This window comes from Geotrypetes seraphini, chromosome 15 (assembly GCF_902459505.1).
Source record: "Geotrypetes seraphini chromosome 15, aGeoSer1.1, whole genome shotgun sequence".
Lineage (NCBI taxonomy): Eukaryota > Metazoa > Chordata > Amphibia > Gymnophiona > Dermophiidae > Geotrypetes > Geotrypetes seraphini.
Window position 1 is genome coordinate 37,955,464 of NC_047098.1, and position 16,260 is coordinate 37,971,723.

At 41.1% G+C, this 16,260-nt stretch overlaps 1 protein-coding gene across 3 annotated transcripts in view; it reads left to right on the plus strand.

Moving 5' to 3' along the window:
- ITGAE (integrin subunit alpha E) overlaps positions 1-16,260 on the plus strand; it is a 136,244-nt gene that overhangs the window by 92,633 nt on the left and 27,351 nt on the right. For all 3 annotated transcript variants that reach the window (XM_033921420.1, XM_033921422.1, XM_033921421.1), the window contains 3 exons: positions 10,253-10,381; positions 13,527-13,600; positions 15,088-15,220. In XM_033921420.1, coding sequence (XP_033777311.1) covers positions 10,253-10,381; positions 13,527-13,600; positions 15,088-15,220 — 336 coding nt within the window. The remainder of the gene's footprint in view (positions 1-10,252; positions 10,382-13,526; positions 13,601-15,087; positions 15,221-16,260) is intronic.

The window sequence follows — 16,260 nt, forward strand, 5'->3', positions numbered from 1 at the left end:
TCATTTTCAGATTGGTCCTATTTTAAAACAGTTTTTAAATTATTATAAAAACCTGTATTCTTCTGAGTCTTATTTAAATAAAGAAAAAGATGGTATAGTGTTTTTAAATAATATTGAAGGTCCGAAGATTCCTGATCATATAAAGAGAAGTTTGGAAAATCCAATATCTTTACAAGAATTACAAACAGCATTGAAATCTCTTAGAGTAGGGACCGCTCCAGGTGGTGATGGTTTTACGGTAGAGTTTTATAAAGCATTTCAAAATACTCTTTTACCTCATTTATTAAATTTATATCAGAATCAACTAAAGAAAGGTTGTATATCAGGCACTATGGCAGAATCATTAACTATTGTTTTGCCGAAGCCAAAAAAAGATCCCATGTTGGTTTCAAATTACAGGCCTATTTCATTGATAAATGTAGATGGTAAATTATTAGCCAAACTTTTGGCTACACGTTTGGCAAAAGCTCTTCCTCACATAGTTGGTATGCATCAAACAGGGTTTGTTGCTCAGAGACACTCTTCTAATAACACCAGATTGGCATTGCAAATGTTATATTTAACAAAAGAAATTGGAGATCCGGCTTTTTCTGTGTCTCTAGATGCAGAGAAAGCTTTTGATCGTGTGGAATGGACATTTATGTATCAGGCCATGGAGTGGTTTGGTATTGGTTCGGGATTTATACAAATGATTAAAACTCTGTATAGCTCTCCTGTTGCTAGATTATATATCAATAATAATTTTTCTGATTGTTTTAAATTGCAAAGGGGAGTTAGACAGGGATGTCCTTTGTCTCCTTTACTTTTTGATATAGTGCTTGAACCCTTATTATTAGCTATTCAACAAGAGGAGGAGATACAGGGTATACCGCATAAAGATAAAGAATATAAAGTTTCTGCATATGCGGATGATATATTACTTCATTTGAGGAATCCGGAAACAACCATTCCAAATTTATTGGTTTTGATTGAAAGATTTGGAAAGTTTTCAGGATATAAAATAAATTGGACTAAATCAGAAGTTCTTCCTTTAAATGTGCATTGCACAAAAGGATTATTTGACTCATTACCTTTTATTTGGAAAGAAGAAGGAATAAAATACTTAGGTATATGGATAAAAAACACGCTTGATGAGACAATTATAATGAATGAAAAAAGTTTATTGCAAAAAGTAACAGAGTTATGTGAGCAATGGAATCCTTTACAATTATCTTGGTGGGGAAGAGTTCAAACTGTCAAAATGATGATATTGCCTGTGGTTTGTTATCAAATGGGAATGATACCAGTTTTTTTTCAGGGGTCTTTTTACAAAAAGTTAAATAATATTCTTAGTAAATTTATTTGGCTGGGTAAAGCTGTAAGAATTGCTCTAGTGACTTTACAAAAACCAATTGAGGAGGGAGGGGTAAATTTTCCAAATTTTTATAGGTTTCATCAATCCTATATATTGCGCCAAGGTATGTATTGGGTCCTCCCAGAACTCATGGAGAAGCTTCCAGATTGGTTATGGTTGGAGTGGCAGCTCATGTCTCCTATCAGGCTTCGTCATCTGCTTAGCATTAAAATGCCTAGAATAAGGAAAACCAATAGGATATTAATGGACACATGGACAACATTAAAGTATGTAAACAACTTAACTCCTATTACTATTCAAAAATCTACTTGTCAAAATATATGGCTGAACTCCAAGATACAAATAGGCGGTTTTATGATTGTCTGGAAGGATTGGATTGAAGCAGGAATACGTACTTTAGATGATGTTATTAATGATGGTAAGCTGCTGGAGTTTTCACAATTGCAACATAAATTTGGACTTAATAAAAAACAAAGTTATAAGTGGTTGCAATTGAAGCAGGCTATTCAGGCAGGGTTCCCTGAATGGAAGTCTTTAAATACTCATTTTACTCTAGAATTCTTATGCTTCCAGGCAGATTTTATGGGTCACCAGGCCGCACAGTGGTATAAAACATTATCTGGATATTTAAATAAAAAACCAAGGACTGTACTTAGAGATATTTGGAGCATTGAGATTAAGCATCAAATTAATGCATCTCAATGGCCACGTATTTGGTCTTGGAGGATAAGATGTACAATGTCTGCGTCTATGAGGCAAACATGGTTTTTCCTGTTGCATAGAGCACTCTGGACCCCTGTTCGCTTACAAAAATTGGATTGCTCTAAGTCTAATAGATGTTGGCATTGTCATCTTGAGGCTGGAACTCTAGATCATTTATTATTTTATTGTCCTTTTATTAATAATTTTTGGAAATTGATCTGGGGTCAAATAAATTGTATGTTAGAGAATCCTGTGGCCCTATCATATGACACAGTTTTGTTTGGAATGTCTATGAGGGCCAAAAGTCAAATTTCATCAAATAATAACAAACTGTTAATGATTTTAACAGGAGTTGCCATCCAACATATAACACATAACTGGAAAGACTATAGAGGATTGAATTATTGTTTCTGGTGGAGTTCGGTTTGTCAGGTGTATGAAATGGAAAAAACATTGGCAATCAAGAGAGGTTATTATAAGAAATTTAAAGAGGTGTGGAGACCATTAATTGAGTATTATAATAAATAAATAATTATATTTATCCCCATTAAATATATGTAGGGGGGAGGAGGGATGGGTGGGTTTTATGACATTATGAGGGGTAATATATGGAAAGGGAGGGAGGGGAGATAGTTTATGGTATAAAATGAATGTAGAGTTTCAAGTGAAGAATGTATAGTATGACTTGAATTATTGTACACTTGTTTGCATAATGTAAAAACGAATAAAGATATTTAAAAAAAAAAAAAAAAAGAAAGAACAGTGAACAATTAATTTCAAACTGAAACTCAATACAGAAAAGACCAAACTTTTCTTGGCTAGTCCCAACGACAAAATAACAAACTCACTGCTTCATCTTAATGGTCATGACTACCCGATTATTAAATCTATCAAAATTCTGGGAGTCACATAGACCAACATTTAACACTAGCAGAACACACAAATTTAGTGGTACAAAAATTCTTTTTTGCATTGTGGAAATTAAGAACCATAAAAAAATATTTTGATCCTTTATCGTTCAGAGTATTGATGCAGGCATTAGTTTTATCTATTTTAGACTATTGTAACATTATGTATTTAGGAGCACCCAAAAAAATTCTAAGGAAATTAAGAATAATCCAGAATACAGCAGTTCGACTTATTTTTTTTTTTTTTCCAATTCTTTATTCATTTTCAAATTTACAATAAGTGTAACAATATATTCAAACAAATTAACAATAATTATATCACTTAATAATCATCAATGGTACAAATGATATGTTCTTAACTCCCACCCTTTATTATCATATAATCAATACCTTATATAATATGTAACATAAATTTACCCTTCCCTCCCCCCTCACAATCGAACTTGTAAATTTAAGGGGAAAATAAATAAATAAAATGCCATCTAATCGATACAATACTTTGTAAATGGCTCCCACACATCCTGAAATTTCCTGAAAGAACCACTCTGTATTGCTATAAATCTCTTCATTTTATAAACCTGACATAAGGAATTCCACCAGAAATTATAATTTAATCTACTCCAATTTTTCCAATTATACGTAATTTGTTGAATAGCAACCCCAGTCATTATAAGGAATAATTTGTTATTATTTGTAGAAATCTGACTTTTTGCTCTCATTTCCATACCAAACAGCACAGTATCATATGATAATGCCACTGGGTTGTTTATTAAACAATTAATTTGGTCCCAAATTGATTTCCAAAAATTCATACTAAGTGGACAATAGAATAATAAGTGATCTAAAGTCCCTGCTTCGAGATGACAGTGCCAACATTTATTAGACTTAGAGCTATCCAATTTTTGTAAACGAACAGGGGTCCACAATGCTCTATGCAACAGAAAAAACCAAGTTTGTCTCATAGATGCCGACACTGTACATCTCATTCTCCAAGACCAAATTCGTGGCCATTGAGATGCAGTAATCTGATGCTTAATCTCAATGCTCCAAATGTCTCTCAGACCAGTGTTTTGTTTCTTTTTAATAAGTCCAGTCAGCAATTTATACCACGGGGCGGCCTGGTGACCCAAGAAGTCCACCTTAAAGCATAAGAACTCCATACTAAATTGATTACTAAGGTTTTTCCATTCAGGGAACCCCACCTGAATGGCATGCTTCAGTTGCAACCATCTAAAACTTTCTGATTTATTAAGGCCATATTTATGTTGCAACTGTGACAATTCAAGCATTTTACCATTAGAGATGACATCATCTAATAAACATATTCCTGCTATCATCCAATGCTTCCAGGCAAGCCTTTCTCCGCCAATTTGAATCTTGGAGTTCAGCCATATAGATTGATTTTTGGTTTAGAAAAGAAAGACCATATCAGTCCATATTATCGTTTACTTCATTGTGAGTATTATTCAAATTTTTCTGAATATGCTTTAAGCTGATATTAGGATTATCTCCAGCTTACCTTTTTCCTCAATTTGTGTTGCAAAGACCATCAAGAGAAACTAGAAACTTCTACTTATTTGCTTATCCAAAAATTAATGGGTGTAGATATAAGACCTTCTTAGATAGGACCCTAGCATTTGAAGCTGGAAGGCAACAATCTTGATTAGGTAAATGTATTCAGCAAGCTATGTTATCCTATTGCAGTTTTCGGAAATTAATTAAGACCACTTTGTTCGATAAGTTTATTACTTAGTGAGTTTTATTTTTGAAATTCTATTTTACAAATATTTGTATTTTTTACTATATTATTGTATTTCACTGATTGTCCAGCTCTTTTTAGTGCAAACTGCCTAGAACTTTTGGTTATGGTGGTATAAAAGAATAGTTATTATTACCGACTACTGTGAAAGCATGTATGTAAGTTTCATGGTTTGTGTTTTCACTATAGGTGTGCACAGGGGCAGAGAATAAAGGGAATGTAGATTACACAATTTTATTAATCTGCTTGCCTCCTTGGTAGAAGTATGCACTAAAATCTACAGCAGCCCTCGAGCTGGTGGGACTGCTAGTATCTCTACGTACTTGCATCCCATAGTGCTATGCTGGCATTGCATAAAGTTAAGTAGGGGTGTGCTAGACCAGTGTTCTTCAACCACCGGTCTATGGACCGGTGTCAGTCCGCAAAAATTTCCAGCTGGTCCGTGAAGAATTAGTGTCCCCTGCAAGCGCCTGTCCGTCTTCCTTCTGGCTAGGCTGCTCCTTATCTTCAGTGCCAGCTGCACTTGTTTGCTGGGAAAGAGCACAGTGGCTCTTGCACGTGGCTGACCTGGAACCAGGAACGGGTCAGCAGCATGCAGCGTGCAAGAGCCGCTGCGCACTGTCCTGGCAAACAAGTGCAGCTGGCGCTGAAGATAAGGAGCAGCCAAGCCGGAAGGAAGAAGGACACGCGCTTGCAGGGGACACTGATCCGGCTTCAGCAGAGGTTGGACGGCCTGAACAAGTAAGGGAGAAAGGGAGGGGGAGGAGCAGTACTCGGAGCTACCCCCCAGGAAAGAGACTTGGGAGTACTGGTCAACAAGTCGATGAAGCTGTCTGCGTAATATGCGGCGGCGGCGAAAAGGGCAAACAGGCTGCTAGGAATGATTAAGAAGGGGATCACGAACAGATCGGAGAAGGTTATCATGCCACTGTTCTGGGCCATGGTATGCCCCTACCTGGAATATGCGTCACCGTACTTGAAGAAGGACACAGTACTACTCGAAAGGGTCCAGAGAAGAGTGACTAAAATGGTTAAGAGACTGGAGTTGCAGTACAGTGAGAGATTAGAGAAACTGGGCCTCATCTCCCTTGAAAAGAGGAGACTGAGAGGGGACATGATTGAAACATTCAAGATAATGAAGGGAATAGACTTGGTAGATAAAGACAGGTTGTTCACCCTCTCCAAGGTAGGGAGAACGAGAGGGCACTCTCTAAAGTTAAAAGGGGATAGATTCCGTACAAACGTAAGGAAGTTCTTCTTTACCCAGAGAGTGGTGGAAAACTGGAATGCTCTTCCGGAAGCTGTTATAGAGGAAAACACCCTTCAGGGATTCAGGACGAAGTTAGACAAGTTCCTGCTGAACTGGAACGTACGTAGGTAAGGCTAGACTCAGGGCACTGGTCTTTGATCTAAGGGCCGCCGCGAGAGCGGACTGCTGGGCACGACGGACCACTGGTCTGACCCAGCAGCGGCAATTCTTATGTTCTTATGGGACATGGGAGGGGCATGAATTTGGGACAAACGTTGGAAGGCAGGGAGGGGGGAAACAAACTCAGGACACAGAAGGAAGGGAGGAGGCATGAACTTGGAACGCAAAGGAGGGGATAGAAAGGGAGAATTGTGGGGGATGAGTGTGTAAGTGAGAAGGAAAGATGGTGCACATGGGGAAAGAAAGAAAGAGGAAAATTGTTGGGCATAGAGAGAGAAGAGTGAGGAAGAGATACATGGGGAAGAGAAGGATGAGAGGGAGAAATGTTGGATATGGTGGTGGCAGAGGGACAGATTGAAGGGGATGCAAGGGGGAGGAATGTTGGACATAGTGAGGGAGGGAGAGGTGTGGCATGGTGCGAGAGAGGGGTGATAGAAGGAGAAATGTTGGGCATGGGGTTGGTGGGCAATAGTGAAAAAATGCTGCACATGATCCAGGGGATGAGAGAGGGAAAAATGTTGGATATGGCAGTAGAGGGAGTGGGAGAGATGCACCATGGATCTCTCTCTCTCTTTCCCCACTCCCTGTACAAGGGATGGAAGCGAGGACCGAGTTCACGGGGATGGAGATGGAGACTGAGTTCATGGGGATGGGGCGGAGACGGGGTTTTTTATTTCAGTCTTAGTAGTTTGCTGGTCCACAAAATAATTCATTTATTTCCGCTTGTCCATAGTTGTAAAAAGTTAGAAGAACATTATGCTGGACCGTATAAAATAGGCATAACGTAGGCACAGAACATATTACCTACACGCAACTTTATAAAATTACCCTCCAAAGGGTAACTGAGCAAACTCCTCTTTTTGACTTGTACTCAGGGCCTGCTTTAGGGCTGAGCAAACCTGGCCCCAAACCTGTCTGAAGTTGAAAGAGGGACAGCCTGCAAATAGGCTTTGGGGTCCCCTCCTAATATCCGCCCTGAGCCCCATCACCTCTAGCACTGACCCTGTTTGCACTAAGCGATGTGCACTTTTAAATTACAGAATACCACCTCACATTGCAATTCCTTGTGAGTTACACTCATGTGTGCAATTGCTGGTATTCTATAATAGCACGCCAGTGGTGTTATATTTAGGTGCTAATTTTATAGAATGGGGGGTAAATGTATAACATCTGTTTGGCCTATAAAATTCTTTTACCAACATTTAAAACCCATACCACCAATCTTTCTGATTTCATTAACAGATTTCTTATTCCATTCGCCCTTCAAAGGTCCCTCCGCTCCACATCTCAAAATTTACTGGCCGTTCCATCTCTGAGACATATCAACACGATGTGCTCGACCATCTTTTTGGTTACTACGCCATCCCTCTGGAACTCTACACCAAATCATTTACGAGAAGAAACCTCTTTAACTTACTTCAAGTCCAAATTAAAAACCTACCTGGTTACTAGTCTCCCATTGAACAACATATAAAATACTTCTGCTCATCTTCAAAATTAAACTCACCCACTCCCACCTTTTCAAGACAAACATCTTATTCCCTATACTTCATCCAGGGCCTTCAGATCCGCCGATCAGAACTTATTGACTGTTCACCCCCCTCCCCCCCTGATTAAAGAACTCTTCTACACCAGAAACACCATCTTCTCCGCCACAGCCCCTGCCCTCTGGAATGCTATGCCATCACATCTCCACCATGAAAACTCTCTTTACAAATTCAGAATCAAACTTAAAACCTTTCTATTTCAAGTTGCTTATCAAAATACCAGATAAGATTCTTTCCACAAACACATCCTACAAACCATGAGAACCACTTTTAAGAAGTGACTTCCCTTTCTGTTTTTTCCCTTCCCCTCTTACCTCCCTTTAATTTTATTTTTTTATGTAATTTCAAATCTTCCCCTCCTCCATCACCTCTCGTATCTATTTTGTCAATGTCTCTGTCATAGTCCTGTCACATTCCGCCCTATTTTAATTTTACATTTTATTACTTAAATTTTTAGCATTGTAAACAGACCTGATACACGTTGATGGTCAGTATATCAAACTATAAATAAACTTGGATAACTTGGTAAGGACGCTTTTAATGTATAACCGTCCGGCTAAGGTTATGCGATTTATCTGATTTTTATCTATTTACTTGGCATTAGATCCCTAACCTTATGGTTTCTTTCCCTTTCTTATGCTTTTACTTTAAGTAATGTAGTTTTATCATTTCCCTCATATTCCTGTTAGTCCAATCGTCCTGTTGGTCCTTCGTTTGACAACTGAAACTAATGTTCTGTATTTATAATTGTATGTTTTTACCTTTTGGATGTGCACCACCTTGAAGTCTGATTTGGTGATATAACAAATTTTTAATAAACTTGGAAACTTGTTTAAAGTTATGCAGTAGTGGAACTTTATGTTCAAGTATAAATGCTGAAAATGCTTGCATAACTTTAAACTACCAACTTACATGTCTGAAATTATATGTTGGCCATCCTGCAAAGTATGAGGGAACAATTGTCTAAACTAGGAATCTGTTTTGGGTGTGTAATTTTCTCTGTACATCATTGTACATAGATGTACTTACAGGGACAGGGACTTGTATAACACCTTTTTGTAGTTTTACGACCACACTGAAAGGGTGACCCATCAAAAGCGCGCCGACAATTGTGCGTAGGAATGAATGCGCGCTGCCGCCTGAAGCCGTTATTATCATTCCCGTTAGCACTATGAAGGACACTGACAAATACTTGCATTCATGTTGAGGGGGGGCATAGGAGGAAACCCTCCAATATACCGAAAAGTCCCACTCGTCTCCTGAACACCGGCTCTTCTGCTCTGATGGGTGGTGTGGGGGGGAACCTCCCACACACCCCCACACCCCCACTCAACGTGAGCGCGAGTATTTCTTAGTGTACTGGGGGGTTCCCCTCAAACCCCCTTTCACAGCGCTAATGAGAACAGTAATAACTGCTTTAGGTGACGGCGTGCATTCCTCCCTGCGTGCAACTGTCAGCGCGACTTTGTCGAAATGCTTATGTCCTGCGCTCAAACGTCGGTGTACCCACTCACAGTGGTTTACATACAGGTACTTCAAGCATTTTTCCCTGTCTGTCTCGGTGGGCTCACAATCTGTCTAATGTACCTGGGGCCATGAGGGGATTAAGTATCTTGCCCAGGGTCACAGGGAGCAGCACGGGGTTTGAACTCACAACCTCAAGGTGCTGTGGTGCCACACTTTCCTGCAAATATATGATCACATCACGCATTGTTATTGTGAACGGCTCTGGTTGCTTGTGGAGGCATGAGTTCTTTTTAAATTGGGATGTCTTTATAATAAAGTACTGATGGGTCAGGTTCCTTCTTACACGACATGTTTTGTTATGCCTCTACGCATTATTCACGTATTACATTACATTAGTGATTTTTATTCCGCTTGTACCTTGCGGTTCAAAGCGGATTACATAAGAAGAGAGCTGGACATTTCCATGACATTGGAGAATACAGAGTGTATTACCAAAGCTTGCTTCATTTCTCCACCATTCAAGGGCTCTAGGTAAAAAAGATATCATGCTAGAACTCTTTCGTTTCAGATTGCATTGTGGGATAAAGATTTTAAGCGGCTCTTATCCTCATCTGTTTCTTATCTTCACTATAGGAAACAACTCAAGACTTTCTTGTTCTCTAAGTTTCTTGGTTCTTAATATTAACGTATCCATCATTTTGAATTATATTTTCTAGTTAACTGCATTGACCTTTAAGGCAATTGCGGTTTAGAAATAAATTCTTATGTTATGTTATATAGCAGTTCAGATGTGAGTATTTCTGCAGAAGGACCATCTTGGGGCTTTTTCCCCACATTAAAGGTATAGCAGTGCCCTTGCAGGGTCAGGGGTTCCATGTAAGCAGCAATGACCATGGCATATTTAGAGTGGCCCACTGCTAAAATATTTAAGAATATCCATTCTACAGTGTAGGTATTAATGCTTCAGGTAGTGGTTTTGCTGTTCCGAGTGGTACTAGGATAGTTGAGCAGAAAGAGAACAAGGCAGGGATTCAGAAAGAGGCTTAAATGTGACATTGTTCTCTTTTTACCCCTGTGCTGCCGCAGCCCTGTCAACCAGACTGTTACACCAACATCACGATCGATGTCAGCTACTCCCTGGAGAACTCGGATGAGATGCGGGATCTTCCTGTTCCCCTTCTGGATAAGAACGGTCCTACTCGAGCATCCTTTGAGGTAAAAGTGACACCAGGGGGTGAATGAGCCTGTGTGTCTGTGCATGGGAGGTGGAGACAGAGCTGTCTCTCCTTTTCCTGCTGACAGCTCCCTGGGACAGTCAGAGTTTGAAATTTTGCTTTTTTTCTGCTGACATCAGCGCAGCTACAGAATGGGTACTATTATGTAATACAGAGATGACAAATATAGCCACTTATGGAAATCAGACTCTCTTTACGAAAGATGATGGCGTAATACTGGAAAAGTCTAGGTGTAATAGACTGCCAAGTATAACAAGGCGGATTCTGTTTTTATCCCGCAGTTTCCACCTAGTACTCTCTTAAAGGCAAATACAGAATGTTCTGGAAGCATAAAATAAGAACAAAAACCATAAGTACCTGCTTTTTCACAGAAGAGCCTTTGGAAACAAAGATCTCAATGTGCTCTGCTCTGACAGCTGAACATTGATTTAAGAGATCTATGACTTCAGCTGTCTCTGTCTAAGTCTGAGTGTATTTGCCCTACTGCTAGTCGCCCCCTTCCCCCCAGCTACCAATTTTCACAGAGCAGCTTCTCCATGTTCATGCACTATGTGAAATCAAAAAGACTGAAAACACATGAATTTTTGTAAGCAGTATTGCTGAAGGACTGTCAGGTAAGATTTGCCTCTGCAGATGATACCAAAATCTGCAATAGAGTAGACACTCCTGATGTTGTGAATAACATGAGGAAGGACCTAGTGAAGCTTGAGAAAAGGTATGAAATTTGGAAGCTAAAATTTAATGGTAAGATATGCAAAAACCCTTAGGAATGGTACAGTTTAGGGGGAGTTTAAGAGGAGCAGGACTTGGGTGTGACTGTATGTGATGATCTTAAGGTAGCCAAACAGGTTGAAAAGGTGACAGTGAAAGCTAGAAGGATGCTAGAGTGCATAGGGAGAGGTATGGCCAGTAGGAAAAAGGAGGTATTGATGCCCCAGTATAAGACTTATGTGAGACCTCATTTAGAATATTGTGCATAATTCTGGAAACTGTACCTTCAAAAAGATATAAAAAGGATGGAGTCGGTTCAGAGGAAAGCTGCTAAAATGGTTGGTGGTCTTTGTCATAAGGTGTATGGGGAGAGACTTAAAGATCTCAATCTGTATACTTTGGAGGAAAGGCAGGAGAAGGGAGATATGATAGAGCTTTTAAATACCTATGTGGTATAAATGTGCATGAGGCCAGTCTCCTACATTTGAAAGGAAGCTCTGGAATGAGAGGGTATAGGATGAAGTTAAGAGGTGATAGGCTCAGGAGTAATCTAAGGAAATATTTTTCATACAGAAAGGGTGATAGCTGTATGGAACAGGCTCCCATTAGAGGTGGTAGAGATAAAGACTGTCTGAATTCAAGAAAATGTAGGACAGGCACATGGGATCTCTTAGGAAGAGGAAGAGATAGTGGATGGTGTGGATGGGCAGACTGGATGGGCCATTTGGCCTTTATCTGCCATCATGTTTCTATGAGAAGAGAGCAAGTATTCTAATATAGTAGAATCTCAGTTATCCGGCACCCAAGTGGATTGTTGGATAACTGTTTTCCTGGCTGATTGAGAGTGCGTGTTAGAACATAGATCTCAATCCCCCTTTCCCTCCTGCCCCTCCCTCTCTCCTTCCCTCAAGCCCAAAGTGGCAGAAGCAGGCGGCGGTCCTGAGCTGTGAACCCCCTCACTCACTCTCTCCCTCCCTTCCCTGAAACGCAGCAGGTCAGCAGGATGCACCCTCAAAACAGGTTGCTCATGGCCAACCCCGGCAGGGCCTTTCCCTCTGATGCATTGATGCATCAGAGGAATACATGGAAAAATTGCAGGCTATACTGTAATGATGTGCTACATCTTTCTGTGACAAGAAAAAGGATCCTTGAAGAGAAATTCAGACAGTATGTTTCTAGACATTTTAAACTAGAGGGTGGATGTCACATGGCAATGGAGAGAGTAATTTTAATATACATAAATGACTAAACTCACTTAATAACACACGGAAAGCAATGAGCACAAATGCTTGTAGCCTAAAAGAAAGCTATATAGATCATCTCAGAAAGAGAAGATAGAACCTTTATCTACATGGGTGTAATCTAGTACAGACCCCCCAGCACAAATGGAGAAGCTGGACAAGGATCTGACCAAAGATATCCATAAGGGGAAGGGCTGTTGCTGGGAGATTTTGGCTTGCCTCATATGGATTTGGAATGTCCCATCTGCAGAATCAGAAAGAGGCAGGGAGATTGTGGATGTCTGTCAAAATGTTTTGCTCATACAAATAATGACGGAATCCACGAGGGAAGAGGTGACTGGATCAAGTTCTAACCAGGACTAGATCAAATCTTCAAGTGAGCCTGGATATGGGGGGGGGGGGGGGGGGGGAAATGGCAGGAGGGGGGAGCGCTCTATAGGTTTCTGTGCTGTAGGAAGAGAATATGGGTGACTTTAGGTTTCCACAGTCTTAATCACATCTGTAAATCATTGTTCAGCTCTTTCTCTCCTGCCTTCTGGTTCCCATATTTGACCAGAACAGCAAGTCTGGTCCCAGCAGGGCATGGCTGGGTCCCAGGAAGCTTGGTATTCAGATGGGGGGGGGAGGGGAGGGGGGCTCATCCATCTGTGCACATATGCATCAGTGAACAAAATCCCTAACTGACCATCGTAGAGTGGCATTTCCAGATACAGTAGCAACTGGAATGATTTTTGGCATATTTCCTGTAGTGATTTGGAAGTAGTGATTTAAACCTGCACAGAGTTTTGGTCACACTGTCTCAGAGGGAAAAAAAACAAATTAGAGAAGGATACTGTGACTGTTACCCGCGGATGTGTGTGATGTCATCCGCGCATGCTCAGAGGCCCTCTAGACGCGGCCGGGAGGTCGGGGCTTTCCAAAATTCGGACAAACTATTGGGTTATGGGAAGTTCATTCTGGGCACCCAGACAGTCCTCTAAAACGAGGACATGTCCAGGTTTTCCCGGACGTCTGGTAACCCTACTTAGGGCTGACATCACACTATTCAATACAACAAAAAACAGTATGGGACTCAAGCTTGCGGGGACAGGGACAAATTTTTTCCCTGCGTCATTCTCTATAACAAATGCATGATGTTAAAGCCCACCAGCTTTCTATTTCTTATCGTTTCAGCTGCCCTATGAGAGAGACTGTAACCACAAGACAGTATGTGCAGCTGACTTGAAGTTGACCACGCAGTTATCAGAGTAAGATTCTGACCCTTTGCAGATTCTAGTCCACTCTGGCTTTGGTCTCTGAATCCTTGTTCCATTTGTACTCTTCTTCCCCGGATTTGTCCTGCTTGTCTGTTTTAATTACATTGTAAGCTCCGTTGAGCAGGGATTGCCTCTTATATGTTTAATGTACAGCGCTGCTTACGTCTAGCAGCGCTAAAGAAATGATAAGTTAGCAGTAGTAGATTAATTTAGTTGAGGGGGGATTTCCTGTACTCAGTGACGTAGTAAGGGGGGAGGGGCGATTTGCCCCAGGCACCCCTTCCATCAAAGTGGAACATATGGGAGGTGACTTGCGGGGGCTCAGTGGGGATCTGCACAGGTGTTTCAGCTGCAACGCAGGCAACTTGGAGGTGTCGATCAAAGTGCTCAGTGCAGCAGTCACCAGGGCAACACCAGACAATGCAACGCCTGCTGTGGAGAGCATCACAGTAGCGTAGTGTGGTTACAGTGTTGGGGGGGAATGGTTAGAAGTGACAAACATGCTGCCTATTATGTGTTCCTCAGACCCTGCCAGAGGTGCATGCCTGGAGAAAAAAGAGTGATCATGACAGCCATATCTTGTATAGCTTGGCTATCTTGATGGGTCCTGTATGTTTATTTTCTTAACGATCTTAATGTTCGACCAATCGATGGATTTTCTAAATTTATAATATATTTGGAGACTTGCTAATCACACTGCACCAGTGTTTTCTATCAGCTAATGGTGTTCATTCAAGTTTCTTCAGAGTCTCAGCGCCCCCCACTCCACCGCTCAATAAACTTTCACTGCGAGAAGTTTTATGGGGTAACTCCTCATCGGCTCACTTTTTTAATGGTTAAGTTTATCATTCATTTGACTATTTTCAACTTTTATAAATATATAGTAGAATTTTAGTTTTCACTATATACAGTATATTTATAAAAGTTGAAAATAGTTAAACGGATGTAATGAATGATAAACTTATCCATTAAAAAAGTGAGTTGATGAGGAGTTACCCCATAAAGCTTCCTGCAGTGAAAGTTTATTGAGAGGTGGAGTGGGGGTGCTAAGGCTCTGAAGAAACATGAATGAACATCATTAGCTGATATAAAACACTGGTGCAGTCACTATGTAGATAGTTGGAGTAGGATTGATTTATTAATATTTTCTTAACAAGACAGTTCTTTATTTGCTCTTACTGTAGATCTGAAAATCTTAGGATAGTTTGAACTTTAGAGTTTGCAACAGTAATGGATCCTTGAAAGAGAATCCTATTAGTTTAAACGTGCTCTTTTCAGCTCCCAATAACCTGTGCTTTCTCATCTCTTGTCCAAGGCTAGTTGTCTATGTGCTCTGAGTGTGGGTCTATTTGACTGGCCTTCTCTGCCGGCAAGTGGTCCTCTATTTTCCTTGCAGCCAATGAAAGAGTGGAGCAAATGAAGATCTTTATATATCCTGGCAATGACTAACTATTAGCATTCTTCATATTGGCTTTCAGGGAGGAGCTGGTGGTGGGGATTACCAAGGACGTGACTATGGATCTATCTCTTGCCAACAATGGAGACGAGTCTTACCTAACGACCCTAGTTATGATGTATCCTACGAATTTGCAGTTCAGAAAAATTGTGGAGGTGAGAGATAAGCTTAAAGATGCTGATGACAGCATTTGAGTTTGGTGAAATGCTATAGTGGGAAGACAAGGTCTTTTTCAGAAGATGTTGATTGCTCATCTTTTACCAGGGAGTTCTCTCTGTGTCCTACACCAGCACACTCCAGTGTTAACGCTAGGAGAAGGTGCAGTTGTCTCCAGTGTCTGCTGGTCTGATCTGATTGACCTCCCCTTCTTTTTAGGACACCATGGTTGGAATGCATAGCTGGAGTGTCCTTCATTCAAAGTTAAGCGCCGGCCCCACTAGACAGATAGAGGCCGATATTCAATGTGATTTAAATGGGTAGAAGAGTCTCCTGCCCACTTAAATTTCCCAGGGCTGCTTTTCCCCTGATATTCAGTGACACTAAACTAGCCAATGCCGCTGAATATTGCCTCTGACCACTCACATAAAAAAATGGGCAGGTCGGGGATGGGACGGGGGACGTGTTAGGGAGGAGCCCAGGGATATGTGGGTGCTGGCAATATTCAGTGTTGGCACCCACATAGATAAGCAGCCTAATTTGGAACAGTTTAAATGCTGTTCTAAATTAGGCTGCTGAGTGATGCAGGTGCTGGGTTGGCACCTGCATAATTTTATTTAAACAATTTCAGCCCCTCTGAGCCCTTGCCTGCACCCCCTCCCCAACAAAGCTCCCTTCTTCCCCTTTCCCCTAGCCTGCAGACATCATAAAGGCCTCCAGCCATTCAGGCAGACCACTTCTGGGCCTACCTCTATCTGGTGGACCAAAGAGAGTTCTTGGAGGCAGGAGCTCAGGCCCTTTGCTACTGCCCCTTGCGGCTAACTCTCAAAATGGCTGCTGTGACCTCTCAAAACAGCTCACAGTATAACAATTCCCACTGGACCACCAAGGATGGAAGCAGGTGGAACTGGGGGCGTGGCCATGGGTCTGGATATTCCTTCAGGGAAAATCTGGTAACCCTAGGACTAAGTGACTTGCCCAGGATCACAAGGAGCAGCACTGGGATTTGATATCACAATCTCTGGGTGCAGAGGCAGCA